Below are 15,312 nucleotides of genomic sequence, written 5' to 3'. Positions count from 1 at the left end.
CTTGTTCTAAGATGAACTGTGTTCCCCCCAAATTCACATGTTGAAGTCCCAGCTTCCAGGATCTCAGAATGTAACTGTATTTGGAGACAAGGTCTTTAAAGTGCTTAAGTTACAGTGGGTCTAATCCAATATGACTCATATCCTTTTAAGAAGAGGAAAAGACACCAAGGATGTGTGCATACAGAGGGACTATCATGTCACAATAAAGCAGCAAGAAGGTTGCCATCTGCAAGCCAAGGAGAGAAGCCTCAGAGAAAAACAACCCTGCTGTCACCTTGGTCTTAGACTTCCAACTTTAAAAAGTGTGAGAAAATAAATTTCTGCTGTTTAAGCCACCTAGTCTGTGGCATTTTGTGATGGCAGCCCTAGCAAATTAATCTACCCCTCCAGGCTGAAACCCTGTAGAGGGAAGGTTAAAAAATAAGAAAGTTTGAGGGAATCTCAGAGAAGTGGGGGTTGTTTCTCACTTCTTTGGACAAGACAGTAGCAACTTAAAGCTCCCTTAAAGAATTTCTACGTTCAAGGCCAGATGTAGTGGGTCACACCTGTAATCCCAGCACTTTGGGAGGCCGAAGTGGACAGATCACTTGAGGTCAGGAGTTAAAAACCAGCCTGGCCAATATGGTGAAATCCCGTCTCTACTGAAAAATAAAAAATTGGCCAGGCATGGTAGCATGCTCTTGTAGTCTCAGCTACTTAGGAGGATGAGGCAGGAGAATCACTTCAGCCTGCGAGGCGGAGGTTGCAGAGAGCTGAGCTTGCGCCACCGCACTCCAGCCAGGGTGACAAAGTGAGGCTCCATCTCAGAAAAAAAAAAAACAAAAGAATTTATATGTTTAGTAGCCCAGGTAATAGACTGGAAGTGATAGAATGGCATAATAATGTGGAAGAAACCAAATATCACCTTTCTGATTCCTCTGGAGAAAGGATACCTTGATTTCCAAAGATAACCTTATAGTAGCAATGAGCATATCTGCCATGCAGACCTCGGTTTCTTTTTTTTTTTTTTTTCTGAGACAGAGTCTTACTCTGTTGCCCAGGCTGCAGTGGCACGATCTTGGCTCACTGCAACCTCTGCCTCCCAATTCAAACAATACTCCTGCCTCCGCCTCCCAAGTAGTTGGAATTACAGGCGCCCCCAACCATGCCTGGTTAATTTTTTTTTTTTTTTTTTTTGAGATGGAGTCTCGCTGTTATCCAGGTTGGAATGCAATAGCGCAATCTCGGCTCACTGCAACCTCTAACTGCGGGGTTCAAGCAATTGTCCTGCCTCAGCCACCTGAGTAACTGGGACTACAGGTGCATGCCACCATACCCGGCTAATTTTTTGTATTTTTAGTAGAGACGGAGTTACACTATGCTGGCCAGGCTGGTCTCAAACTCCTGACCTTGTGATCTGCCTGCCTCGGCCTCCCAAAGTGTTGGAATTACAGGCATGGGCCACCGCGTCCGGCCCAATTTTTGTATTTTTAAGTAGAGATGGGGTTTCACCATGTTAGTCAGGGTGGTCTTGAACTCCTGACCTCAAGAAATCCACCGCCTTGGCCTCCCAAAGTGTTGGGACTACAGGCGTGAGCCACCATGCCCAGCCGCAGACCTTGGTTTCTAACACCATTCTCCAATAAAAGGAACCAGGGCTCCTTGGAGAAATGGATGACTCTAGGACTGGAGTAGGAAATGTATAAGATAGACCTAGAGCATCTGAAGTACCAAAAAGTAAGAAAAGGGTATGTCACAATGAAACTGGGTGTAAGGTATGTGGAAGTTCGCTGTACTTTCTGGCACTATAAAAGTAAAAAGGGGATACAGGAGTTAATGAAGGAGCTCTCCAATGGCCAGATCTGGAACAATTTGAGCAATAAAAAATAAACTAATATTGGATTATAAGCCAAAGTATAAAATAAATATCCTTGAGTCCATACTGAGATAAGTGAATTATTAAGTTAATAAACGAGGGAGAAGAGACAAATCTCCTGTGCAGAAGAATTCCATATAGTTTATGTTGATACTCTGCCCTTAAGGAGGAAAAACATAACTATCCACTCATTAAGTGAGGGTGAACATACTTTCTTCCAAAGTGTAGATTATGGAAACAGATTTTTTTTTAAGAGTACCTTGTAGTGGAGAAACTTGACAAGCACTATCTCATGCCAGGTGATCAAGGTTAACATCAGCAGTGATAAATCATTTTGAAAAACATACCCATGATGTGATGTGTTGAGATTAGTACTTTACTTCTATGGTCTTTGTCCCAAAACCCATAACCGCAGTCTAATCCTGAGAAAAGACTCAGACAATTCCCAATTGAGGGACATTCTATAAAACACCTAATCAGTAATCCTTAAAATTGTCAAGATCATCAAAAACAAGAAAAGGTCTAAAAAACAATAAAAGACTGAAAAGAAGCTTAAGGAGACATAACGTCTAAATATAACGTAGTACCCTGGATGAGACCCTGGAATTAAAGAAGGACAGCAGGAGAAAACTGAAGAAATCTGAATAAAGTATGGACTTTCATAACAAGGTATCAATACTGGTTCATTAATTGTGACAAATGCATCATACTTAAGTAACATGTTAATAATAGGGAAGACTGGGTGTGGGGTATATAGAAACTCCCTATACTATCTTTGCAATAATTTTCCAGATCTAAAACTGTTAAGTGGCCAGGTATGGTGACTCACACCTATAATCCCAGCACTTTAGAAAGCCAAGACAGGAGGATCAGTTGAGGCCAGGAATTGGAGACCAGCCTGGGCAACATAATGAGACCCTCATGTCTACCAAAAAATTAAAAATTAGACCAGCATGGTGGAATGCACCTACAGTCCCAGCTACTTGGGAGGCAGAGGTGGGAGGATCACTTGATCCCAGGAGTTTGAGGCTGTAGTAAGCTATGATCGCACCACTGCTCTCAAACCTGGGTGACAAAGCAAGACCCTGTCTCAAACAAACAAAGAACAACAATGACAACAAAAAATCCCTGAAAAACTGTTAAGTTTAAAAGACAGAGACCAAGACTACCCTTTCTACTAAGCAGCTCAGAGAGTCCTCATTAACCACCAAGAACAGACATTCACAAGCAGCCCAAGAAAGTTGTTACAGCCAGCTCAAAATACAGAAGTGGCACACCAAGTGCTGTGGCACACACCTGGAATCCCAGCATTTGGTGAGCCCAAGGCAAGAAGATCACTTGGAGCAAGGAGTTTGAGACCAGCCTGGGCAATATAGCGACACCTTATCTCTACAAAACTAAAAAAGAAAAAACTTTTAAAAATATACAGAACTGACATTCAGTAAGAGATACAGTCTTGTGAGCCAACTGCATAAAATATTAGCCAAACACTTAAAAGTAGTTAAGATACCCAGGGCAATATTTCCCAAACTAGTGTGCTTTGCTATATTATTCTATACCATAATAGGTAAGCCATGAAAATAGTAACCTGTGATCAAATAAACTAAACAAGACTGAGTTAAACAAAATTGAATAGGCTTCTTTATTAATGGATTTCTCAGAGCTTTTATATTCCAGCAGACATGAATTCCAAGAGGAGGATACACTAACATTTCCCTCCAGAAGAGGTTTTTTTTTTCTCCTCACCACCCTAAGAAATATAACAAGAAGAGTATTCTGTTTAACACTACTTTGGAGAATACTGCTCTCAGGGGAGAGCAAAGCCTCAAGAATAGAGTCTCTTACTAGGTGACTGGAAAGAAAAAATAAATCCAGCAAAGAATATAGTGAAGAAGATAAGACTGGAGAGTCCAATATTACAAAAGCAAGAAAGGAAATAGTTTCCAAATAGCTAGAGACAATCAACAGGACCAAAGGACTGAGAGGTCAAATAGAGTAAGAATAAAAATGTTCTTTGGTTTTGACTAGGAATACCGCCATTTGTGACCTTCAAGATAATAGTTGCAGAAAAGGAGAGGAAAGAAAGATGGCAGACTTTTTAAGATTAGGATGGGTATGAAAAAAGAGGTAGATGGAACATTTGTAGACCATCGATAATTTGACTCTAGCAATGAAAGTGAAAAAACAAATGTGTTGATTTGAAGAAAGGAATATATAGATTTTTTTTCTTTACTTAGAACAGGGGACACCCACATCCTGTTGAAGGTAAAAAGTGAAACAAACTGAGACTGACAGTGCAGTAGAGCTGGGCAAGGTGGTGCACAACTGCAGTTCCAGCTACTCAGAGGCTGAAGCAGGAAGATCACTTGAGCTCAGGAGTTCAATGCTGTAGCGCATCATGCCTGTGAAGAGCTACTGCTCTCAAGCCTGGGCAACACAGTGAGACCCTGTCTCTTTTTTGTTTTCTTTTTTTTCTCTTTATTATACTTTAAGTTTTAGGGTACATGTGCACAACGTGTAGGTTTGTTACATATGTATAATGTGCCATGTTGGTGTGCTGCACCCATTAACTCATCTCTTAAAAAAAAAAAAAAAAAAGGGCCGGGCATGGTGGCTCATGCCTGTAATCCCAGCACTTTGGAAGGCTGAGGTGGGCAGATCACTTGAGGTTGGGAGTTCAAGACCAGCCTGACCAACATGGAGAAACCCCTTCTCTACTAAAAATACAAAATTAGCCACATGTGGTAGCACACGGCTATAATCTCAACTACTCGGGAGGCTGAGGCAGGAGAATCGCTTGAACCTGGGAGGCGGAGGTTGCAGTGAGCTGAGATCACGCCATTGCACTCCTGCCTGGGCAACAAGAACAAAATTCCGTCTCAAAACAAACAAACAAAGTCCAATGGCTGAAAGAATGGAATCGAGAATATTAATTACTACAAGAGACTTTCCTTTGAGACCAGAGAGAAGAATGTGAATTGTAATGCTTAACCATTCTAAGTAGGAAGACCTTACTTTAATACTGCAACCTTTCATGGATTTCTACCTACTGTGCCCAAGAGTTTTTCAGTCTTTAGAGTTAAGCATGTAGCGCATATAAATTTATTGATTCCTTGACCCTATCAGAGCATGTCTATGTTATTATGGTGAAGAGGAGGGGGTTATAGGGAGGCACTTTGCTGAGGGCCTTAATCTTCCTGAAATAAGAAAGCAAGGTAGAGGCTGTCAACAGGAAAGTTAGAAGCTCACAGAGAGTTTATAATGACTTACCCGTAAGTGATTTTCATATGCAAAGTAAAACTTGTAATTATAACGGGCATTTACACACAAAAATGTGAAGATTACCAAAGAAGTGCATAGAAAGAAAGGCATCTACTATCCTGCCCAGAAATTTTCATAACTCTACTATACCTACAGAAGTTGCATAAGTCATAAATTATTAATATAGTTACCAATGAGCTAATGAAAACAAGGATTATTTAGTAGCAAGTATGATTACAGTTCAATTTTAAACTTTTTATATTTAAAACTTTGTATAGTTTTCCATCTGTATAAAACACCAACCCTAATAGCTACTTAGCTATACAAAATTTCATTCTATTTTCTTTCAATGAAGACACTGACATGACATTCCATTGCTTAAAATTTATTTTTAGATTCTAATCTTTTGGCTAATTCCATTAACAATTCCAACTGAGTACATAACGATTGATCAACTATGTCCAAGACACAAGTGTGGCTCACATATAGCTCGAGGGCCCATCTATCGTAACATTTTGATCACAAAAAGGCAGTCATAGCTCATTATTTATTCAATACATCACCCTGTAGAGATTTTAAAAGTTACACAGCTGAAAAAATATATGGTGACTACCATAGGGTAGAGGAGTCAGAGGCAGCTTCGTTCTTTAAATAACGAAATTAATATTGTTCAGTGTGCACGGAATAAAAATGAGACAATAACCATACCAAACCTGGCAGTCGCCAGATTTGTGTGTCTTTGAAGCTAAGGGGGCCACATAGGCCAGATGATTACTATTGACAGCTCACCAGCTGAGCTCAGAGAATAGGCAGCATCTGCACACAGCCCACTCTTGAGAACCAGAATTTACAGTCATTTTTGTCTGGCAGGGACCAGAGAACATGGCACTGATAAACCGGGAAAAGTCTGACAGAAACAGGGTTGTTGGGGGTGAAAGGAGCCTTCAGGACTGCAATATTGGAAGGGATAAGACAACCGCTAGCGGATTAACATCCCGCCCCAGACCCCGGAGAAAAAAGAAACTATGGGGGTTGAAGAGAAAGGGGCAGTCCTTACCTTGTCATCCTCGCATCTCTTCCCCAGGCCCTCTCTGGCCTGCAGCCGGCTGCTGAGGCGGCCGTAGTCGGCCTCCTTCTGGTCAATCTGTTTCTTGTGCGTGTCCACCAATAGCAAGAGGTCCGAATTGCGCTTTTCCAGCCGCCCGCGGGCCACTTCGGTGCGCTGGACCTGGCCCTGCAGCTCGGCCACCTCCTCCTGAAGCAGGACGTGGCGGGAGGAGATGCTCCAGTAGTTGAAGGCGAGGACGACGATCACCACCAGTAGCACCACCAGCACGAGAGAGGGCAGGCGGCCAGCCCGCCGGTTGGCCCCGAAACCCACCATGGGGCCAAATCGGGCTGTATCCTAGGGGCCTCGCCGCAGACACCTGCAGGCAGAAGCCCAGGCCTCGGCTGGAGTTACCCGGGGGACACGGCCCCAGGGCCGGCCGAGGGAGGAGGCGGGCTTATCCGTCGGCGGCAAGCCGGAGAAGGGGGCGGGGCCGCAAGCCGCAGGTCCCTCCCCGCCCCCTTCCTCAAATCAGGCCAAAACGCGTTCCGGAGGCTTTGAACTCGACCCCGCACCTGCCAGAGGGAACCGTGAGAACCCAGCAGCCCGCGCCCCGAACCCAACGCCTCACGGTTGGGAGGCGGGGAAAAAAACCGGAAGGGGGCGGATTTACTCTGGCCCCACCCACTGGCTGGGGCCGAGTCGTCTAGGGGACCATTTCCGAGTTTCCGCCGACACCCCCTCTTGTCGCGAGAACGTTGCTTCATCTCGTCTCCCTGCAGTCCTCTCTCGCGAGAATTTTCTCTGTCACGTAGATTGTTGTGTTAATTTTGGCGGTCTCAGATGTCTCAGGTACCTGGGTCGGAGTCCTTTCTGTTCTTACCTACTGGATTCCCTTGATTCAAGGTCTAGGGAGTTCCTGCCCTACACTGGCCCTCGCGAAAATATTTGTCTTTGAGGACGTCTGGGGCTGCGACCGCGGAATAGAAAAAAATAGTAGGTGAGCTGCAGCCAAAAAGGGGCAACTAGAAAGGTTTTGTACTTGCTTCTGTAGAAGGGGAATTTCTCTTTTGTGCTAATGATGTGGAAAGAAAAAACAAAAAGACCGTAAAATAGCGATGCCCTAAACATAATGGAGAAAAGCGGGAGAAACCAAGCTTTAGGACTGAAAGGGGAGGTGCCAGTCTCGTTTCCAAGGTTACTGCTTTCGCGAACCGAAAGAATTTCAGAATGTGGCGAGCTCCAGTTTTTAAACGCACCGCTGCTTTTGCCTCAGCTGGGCTTCCAAACAGAAAGTCCAGAAGCTGCCTTCGATGAATCGTAACTAATGCACTGTTACTGACAGCGAACACATTCTGGGTTAGAAATAATAGCTCTAACAAATTGTTTTGCGCACCTAGTCTCATCTTCTCAACAACGCAGTTTTTACAGTTGAAGAATCCAAGACACAAAGATGTTTGGGAACTTTCTCATATCTGGTTTTAAATAGGCGTGAATCCAGATCATTGGGCTCTAAACACCATTGCTCTCTGCATATAGCAGGCTGTTTATATGTTAAGTGTGAATTTCAGTAACGCAAAAAAAAAAAAAAAAAAAAAAAAGCCCCCGCCTCTTTTGTTTTTTCTGTATAATTCTTTTGTCCGTGCGTAAAAAAATAAAAAATTACTGGCTCTAACCTGTTTAAGGAGAAGATGAGGTTGCCTTATTTTTCAGACCTCAGGTTGAAGAACTTCCATGAGTATATAACCTCAAGAACGGAAAAACCTTGGTATTTTTATTCAAATCAGAGAGAGATATGATTTTGAGGCAGGAAGACTTGTCATCTTTGAATAATTATTCTGTGCTTCCTATCCTCAAAAATTAATTCCCTAAGTCCCCTAGTAGCGTAGAAGAATTATTGCACCTTCAAAGAACAATACTGTCTCAGATGCAGTACAGAAAAACAATACCAAAATTATTAATACTTGGTTCACACCAGACATGAGCTCTGGCTTCATAAGATCTAAGAAATCCCCTCCACTCTCAGATGACAAGCAGACTTTGGCAAAAGGAAGCAAAGCAAAAATGGGAAATCATTAACTATAATGAACCTTCCCATCTCTGCTTTCCTTAGCTCTTATTGGCCTTGCTCTGCTCAACCAGCAATAGAAAATTATTCTAGGCCAGGCGCGCGGTGGCTCACACCTGTAGCCCCAGCTACTCGGGAGGCTGAGGCAGGAGAATCACTTGAGTCGGTGAGGCAGAGGTTGCAGTGAGCCGAGATCGTGCCATTGCACCCCGTCTTGGGCAACAGAGTAAGAAGTAAGACTCCGTCTGAAAAGAAAGAAAATTGTTCTATAAAGTAATGTTAACTACTTGAGATTTACTGTTCCCACGAGTGTTTTCATTTTTACATAGGCAAATCTAAAAGTATAAATATTGTACAAAACACACATTTTCTCAATAGATGTTTAGTAGAACTATTGGGAACCATTATTCCATTTTACAGATACAGAAGTAACTTGCCGAAAGTCTTTTTATGTAGTAAATGGCAGAGATGACCAGTCCTCTTTCCACTCTTCCCTAGAGGATTTTTCTTTCCATTTTGATGGTTGTCTCATCAAGGTGTTCCTCCTACTGAATACAATCCAGATATTAAGACAGTGTTTAAATGCCCTCCCATAGGTAGTTCTGAGTTAGGCATTAAACAAATTAAGGTAAAAGTCAATTCCTTAAACCAGGTAATGGAAGTTAACATCAACAGTGATGTCCTGTTGATAGTATGTATTGGTGATACAATATGATGATTGTAGCACTCAGTGTGGTCTTCACAAAGACTCATAACCCTGGTCTACTCATGAGAAAAACGTCAGACAAATCTCAGTTGAAGGACATTCTGAAAAATACTTGACCAGTATTCCTCAAACTTGTCAAGGTCATCAAAAACAAGGAAAATTGGAAAATCTTTCATGGCCAAAAGAAGCTTAATGAGACTTGATGATTAAATGTATCCTGGATGGGATCCTGGAACATGAAAAGGACATTCGGTAAAAACTAAGGAAATCTGAATAAAGTGTGCATGTTAGTTAATAATAATATATCAGTACTAGTTCATTAATTGTGACAAATGCACCATACTAACGTAGGGGAAACTGGGTGTGGGATATATGGGAACTCTACTATTTTCACAATTTTTCTGTAGATCTAAAGCTTCTAAAACTTATTTTTTAAAAGTCCATTCCTGTGTTTTAGGATATGTTATCAAGTATAGACATAAATATCATATAACTGTAAAGGCAGTGTAATCATAGATAAATAATGTTTCTTGTGGGTTTTCTTGTTTTATTTTGTTTTTTAAAAGATGGGGTCTTGCTCTGTCACCAGTCTGGAGTGCAGTGGCTCAATCTCAGATCTCAGCTCACTGCAGTCTTGACCTCCCCAGTTCAAATGATCCTCCTGCCTCAGTCCCCTAAGTAGCTAGGACTACAGGTGCACACCACCACGCCCAGCTAATTTTTGTATATTTTTGTTCAGACAGGGTTTTGCCATGTTGCCTGGGCTGATTTTGAACTCCTGAGTTCAGGTGATCCTCCTGCCTGGGCCTCCCAAAGTGCTGGGATTAAGGCATAAGCCACCATGCCCAGCCAATCATAGACAAATAACGGGGTTCTTTCTTTCTCTTTCTTTCTCTTTCTTTCTTTCTCTTTCTTTCTTTCCTTCCTTCCTTCCTTCCTTCCTTCCTTCCTTCCTTCCTTCCTTCCTTCCTTCCTTCCTTCCTTCCTTCCTTCCTTCCCTTCCTTTCTTTCTTTCTCTTTCTCTTTCTTTCTTTCTTTTTTTTTTTTTCCTTTGTGAGACGGAGTCTCACTCTCACCCAGGCTGGAGTACAGTGGCATGATCTCATCTCACTGCAACCTCCGCCTCCTGGGTTCAAGCAATTTTCCTGCCTCAGACTCCCAAGTAGCTGGGATTACAGGCACATGCCACCAGGCCCGGCTAATTTTTTGTATTTTTTGTTTTGTTTTGTTTTGTTTTTTGAGGCAGAGTCTCGCTCTGTCGCCCAGGCTGGAGTGCAGTGGCTGGATCTCGGCTCACTGCAAGCTCCGCCTTCCGGGTTCACACCATTCTCCTGCCTCAGCCTCCCGAGTAGCTGGGACTATATACAGGGGACCACCACCACGCCTGGCTAATTTTTTGTATTTTTAGTAGAGACGGGGTTTCACCATGTTGGCCAGGATGGTCTCAATCTCTTGACCTCGTGATCCGCCCGCCTCAGCCTCCCAAACTGCTGAGCCACCCCACCTGGCCATAATTTTTTTTCTTAAGGTAGTTTAAGTTAGGTTTTTTTCATTAGCAATAGAAGGAATCTTGCCTACCTATCTATGTATTTCTTATTTCTATGAGCTGCCACCTTCTCTAACCTAGTCCTACCAAATGTCCTAAATATTGAGGAATAAACTATAAAATCATCAATTTTTCTGCCCAATTCCAGCATGCCAAACTTTTTATGGATCAAAATATACTGAAGACAGTATATGTGAAATTGTGTTGTGGGCTTAAGAAAAGGGGTCAGAAAGATTATGTAGGAGAAGTGAATGACATAATTTTTGCCTTTATTTATTTATTTATTTATTTTTGAGACAAGTCTCGCTCTGTCGCCAGGCTGGAGTGCAGTGGTATAGTCTCGGCTCACTGCACCCTCCACCTCCTGGGCTCAAGTGATTCTCCTGCTTCAGCCTCCTGAGTAGCTGGGACTACAGGCGTGTGCCCCCACGCCCAGCTAATTTTTGTATTTTTAGTAGATACGGGGATTCACCATGTTGGCCAGGATGATCTCAATCTCTTGACCTCGTGATCCGCCCTCGGCGTCCCAAAGTGCTGGGATTACAGGCGTGAGCCACCTTGCCCGGCCAATTTTTGCCTTTAAAGATGACTTCATCCAAACACAAAATTCCTGCACCTGCTACCCTATAACAGATGCTTACCCCCCAACGAAATATTTATAATTATTTAATGTATTTATTCATGAGACAGGGTCTCACTCTCTCACCCAGGCTTGAGTGTACTGGTGTGATCACAGCTCACCACAGCCTCCACCTCCCAGCCTCAAATGATCCTTCCACCTCATCCTCCTGAGTAGCTGGGACGCCTGCCCCGCCTCCCCACCAATTAAACCTTAAAACATTGTATGTTGGTCGGGCGCGGGGGTTCACACCTGTAATCCCAGCACTTTGGGAGGCCAAGGCAGGTGGATCACGAGGTCAGGAGTTCGAGACCAGCCAGGTCAGCATGGTGAAACCCTGGCTCTACTAAAAATACAAAAATCAGCTGGGCATGGTGGCAGGCGCCTGTTATCCCAGCTACTCAGGAGGCTGAGGCAAGAGAATCGCTTGAACCCAGGAGGCAGAGGTTTCAGTGAGCCGAGATAGTGCCACTGCACGCCAACCTGGGTGACAGAGCAAGACTCCGTCTCAGAAACAAACAATGCCTGGATTGGTGCATTTAAAAAAGATCAGAAAAATATATCCGGACTTATTGATAAAGCAAACTGTAGTCAATTTATATTTCATCCACAGGCACAGGAAGGGAGTATGATGTCATACATGAGTAGTGGATGCTGTGGTGTGCCACCCAGATCCCTCTTCAGGAATGGGTGATATATTCCCCCAGCTGCTGGGAGTGCTGTCAGCAGACACCTCTCAGTGATCAGCCAGCCACCTTCAGAATTGCCTCAACTAAAGAGGGCTGTCTCATAAAGGGAATACCCCAGTCCCCCATCCAGTACTGGTCAACAGAACACACGTGTTATTTCCCTATGACAAATCCATTTCCTATAGTTGTGTAGCATGAGGCAATATACTGTAAGGGTAAGGTGGGCTCTGGAGTAAGAATTCATGGGCTGAAAGTCATCTCTTCACTCTTACTAATTTTGTAACATTGGGCAAGGTACTTAACCTTAGTTTTCTCATTTCCAAAATGGCAAATCAGTTAGGATTAAGTTTGGTGCCATGTAACAGGAAAATAAATAAATAAACAAAATAGGATTTTCTTCTGTCACACATAAATCCAGAAGCAGGCCATTCAGGACTGACACGGCAGGCTCCTTTGAGGTCACTGCTTAGTCATCCCTACAGTGTTGCCCTCATGTTCACTTCCAGCCATGACATTCTTGATGCAGGAAGCAGAAAGGGCCAGTCATGGTGTCTCATGCTTGGAATCCCAGCACTTTGGGAGGCTGAGGCGGGAGGATTGCTTGAGCTCAGGAGTTTGAGACCAGCCTGGGCAACATAGTGAGACCTGTCTCTACAAAAAAAAAAATTAAAAGCAGGGATGGTAGTACACACCTATAGTTCAAGTTGTTTGGGAGACTGAAGCAGGAGGACTACCCAGCCTGGGCCACAGAGCAAGATGCTGTCTCAAAAAACAAAAAGGGCCAGGCACGGTGGCTCATGCCTGTAATTCCAGCACTTTGGGAGGCTGAGGCAGGTGGATCACAAGGTCAAGAGATGGAGACGATCCTGGCCAGCATGGTGAAACCCTGTCTGTACTAAAAATACAAAAATTGGCTGGGCATAGTGGCACACACCGGTAGTCCCAGCTACTCAGGAGACTGAGGCAGGAGAATCTCTTGAACCCAGGAGGTGGAGGTTACAGTGAACCAAGATCGAGCCATTGCACTCCAGCCTGGTGACAGAGCGAGACTGTCTCAAAAAAAAAAAAAAAAAAAAAGGAGGAAGGGTATACCCCCCCCAACTTTTAAGAAGACTTCTCCAAATACACATTTCTACTCATCTTTCATTGACCTGAATTTAGTCACAGAGTTATCTTAGACATTAAGGAGGCAAGGAAATACAGTGCTACAGCAGAGCAGCAGTGTACCCAGTTGAAAATTCAGATCTTTAGTAAAAGAAAAGAGAAGAAAAGGTACAAGGAGACAACCCAAAACCAAAAAACAACTCTGAAATCTATGAGGATAATAATAAATCCCTTCTTATATGGTTGTTATATTAAGTTAATAAGTGTACAGTGTTTAGAACTGGCACTTATCAAATATTCAGTAAATGTTGCTACCATTACAGCAGTGGTTCTCAATTTGTAGGACATAAATGTTCAGTATATGTTCACTAACTTTTGTCCATGTACAGAAAAATTAATGTCTACAAAATATCATTACTTTTTTAAAGAGTTTGAAATTGTGTTGAATAAATTTTTACTTAAAATTGAGCTGGTTATGGTGGTTCATGCCTGTGATAGCAGCACTTTGGAGCACCAAGGCAGGAGGATCACTTGAGGCCAGGAGTTCAAGACTGGTCTGGGCAACATAGCAAGACCCGCATCTCTGCCAACAGATTTTTAAAATTAGCCAGGTAGGGTAGCACATGCCTGTAGTCCCAGCTACTTGGGAGGCTGAGGCTGGTGGATCTCTTGAGTCCAAGAGTTCAAGGCTGCAGTAAGCCATGACCACACTACTGCACTCCAGCTTGGGTAACAGGGCAAGATCCTGTCTCAAATAAGTAGCAGGGCAAAGTGGCTCATGCCTGTAATCTCAACACTTTTGGAAGCCAAGGTGGGAGGAGCACTTAAGGCAGGGAATTGGAGACCAGTCTAAGCAATATAGCAAGATCCCGTCTCTACAAAACAATTAAAAGATTAGCTGAGTGTGGTGGTGTGTGCCTGTACTCCCAGTTACTTGGAGGCTGAGTTGGGAGGATCCCTTGAGCCCAGGAGTTCGAGGCTGCAGTGAGCCGTGATCAAGCCACTGCACTTTAGCTTAAGAGACAGAGTAAGACCCTGTCTCTAAGAAAAAACTAAGTAAAATTACTAGTGAATCCGCTTTAACCTTTTTTATTATGTATTTTTTTTTTTTTTTTTTTTTTGAGACGGAGTCTTGCTCTGTCACCCGGGCTGGAGTGCAGTGGCCGGATCTCAGCTCACTGCAAGCTCCGCCTCCCGGGTTTACGCCATTCTCCTGCCTCAGCCTCCCGAGTAGCTGGGACTACAGGCGCCCGCCACCTCGCCCGGCTAGTTTTTTTTTGTGTTTTTTTTTTTAGTAGAGACGGGGTTTCACCGTGTTAGCCAGGATGGTCTCGATCTCCTGACCTCGTGATCCGCCCGTCTCGGCCTCCCAAAGTGCTGGGATTACAGGCTTGAGCCACCGCGCCCGGCCTTCATTATGTATTTTTAAGATCAGTAGATATTGGCTGGGTGCAGTGGCTCATGCCTGTAATCCCAGCACTTTGGGAGGCTGAGGCAGGTGGACCACCTGAGGTCAGGAGTTCGAGACCAGCCTGGTCAACGTGGTGAAACCCCATCTCTACTAAAAATACAAAACTTAGCCGGGCGTGGTAGTGAGCACCTTTAATCCCAGCTACTCTGGAGGCTGAGGCAGGAGAATTGCTTGAACACGGGAGGCAGAGGTTGCAGTAAACTGAGATTGCACCATCGCGCTCCAGCCTGGGCAACAAGAGCAAAACTTCATCTAAAAAAAAAAAAATCAATAGATACTAAATTTACAGTTACTATCACGTGATAATCTGTACAGTTTTTGACATTAAAAAAGAAGTTTGAGCTGGGCACGGTGGCTCATGCCTGTAATCCCAGCACTTTGGGAGGCCGAGGCAGGCGGATCATGAGGTCAAGAGATCAAGATCATCCTGGCTAACATGGTGAAACCCCGTCTCTACTCAAAATAGAAAAAATTAGCTGGGCGTGGTAGCGCATGCCTGTAGTCCCAGCTACTCAGGAGGCTGAGGCAGGAGAATTGCTTGAACCAGGGAGGCGGAGGTTGCAGTGAGCCGAGATCATGCCACTGCACTCTGGCCCAGGGACAGAGTGAGACTCTGTCTGGAGAAAAAAAAAAAAAAAAAGTTTGTAGAATCAAAAGATTAAGCCCAGAGCATTGTCACTGCCTGTAGTCCCAGCTACTTGGGAGCCTGAGGCAGAAGGATGGCTGGAGCCCAGGGGTTGAACACTGCAGTGCTCTATGATCCTGACTGTGATTAGCCACTGCACTCCAGCCTGGGCAATATAGTGACACTCATCTCCAAAAAAATAAAATGTTGGAGACCGGGTGCGGTGACTCACGCCTGTAATCCCAGCACTTTGGGAGGCCGAGGCGGGCGGATCACCTGAGGTCGGGAATTCGAGACCAGCCTGACCAACATGGTGAAAC

At 44.0% G+C, this 15,312-nt stretch overlaps 1 protein-coding gene across 4 annotated transcripts in view; it reads right to left on the bottom strand.

The window, feature by feature from the left end:
- The window catches only part of GOLM2 (golgi membrane protein 2), a 122,744-nt gene extending 115,923 nt beyond the window's left edge, over positions 1 to 6,821 (bottom strand). For 2 of the 4 annotated variants that reach the window (XM_008016789.3, XM_008016791.3), the window contains exon 1: positions 6,174 to 6,814. In XM_008016789.3, the coding sequence (XP_008014980.1) occupies positions 6,174 to 6,500 (327 nt within the window). In that variant the 5' untranslated portion in view covers positions 6,501 to 6,814. Of the gene's footprint in view, positions 1 to 6,173 lie in introns of all 4 variants that reach the window. The other 2 variants (XM_008016788.3, XM_008016790.3) reach the window with 2 other exon arrangements.
- Between the last annotated feature and the right edge of the window lie 8,491 nt (positions 6,822 to 15,312).

Source organism: Chlorocebus sabaeus, chromosome 26 (assembly GCF_047675955.1).
Source record: "Chlorocebus sabaeus isolate Y175 chromosome 26, mChlSab1.0.hap1, whole genome shotgun sequence".
NCBI lineage: Eukaryota > Metazoa > Chordata > Mammalia > Primates > Cercopithecidae > Chlorocebus > Chlorocebus sabaeus.
Note: the sequence above shows the minus strand (reverse complement) of the source record. Positions and strands in the feature narration are given on the sequence as shown.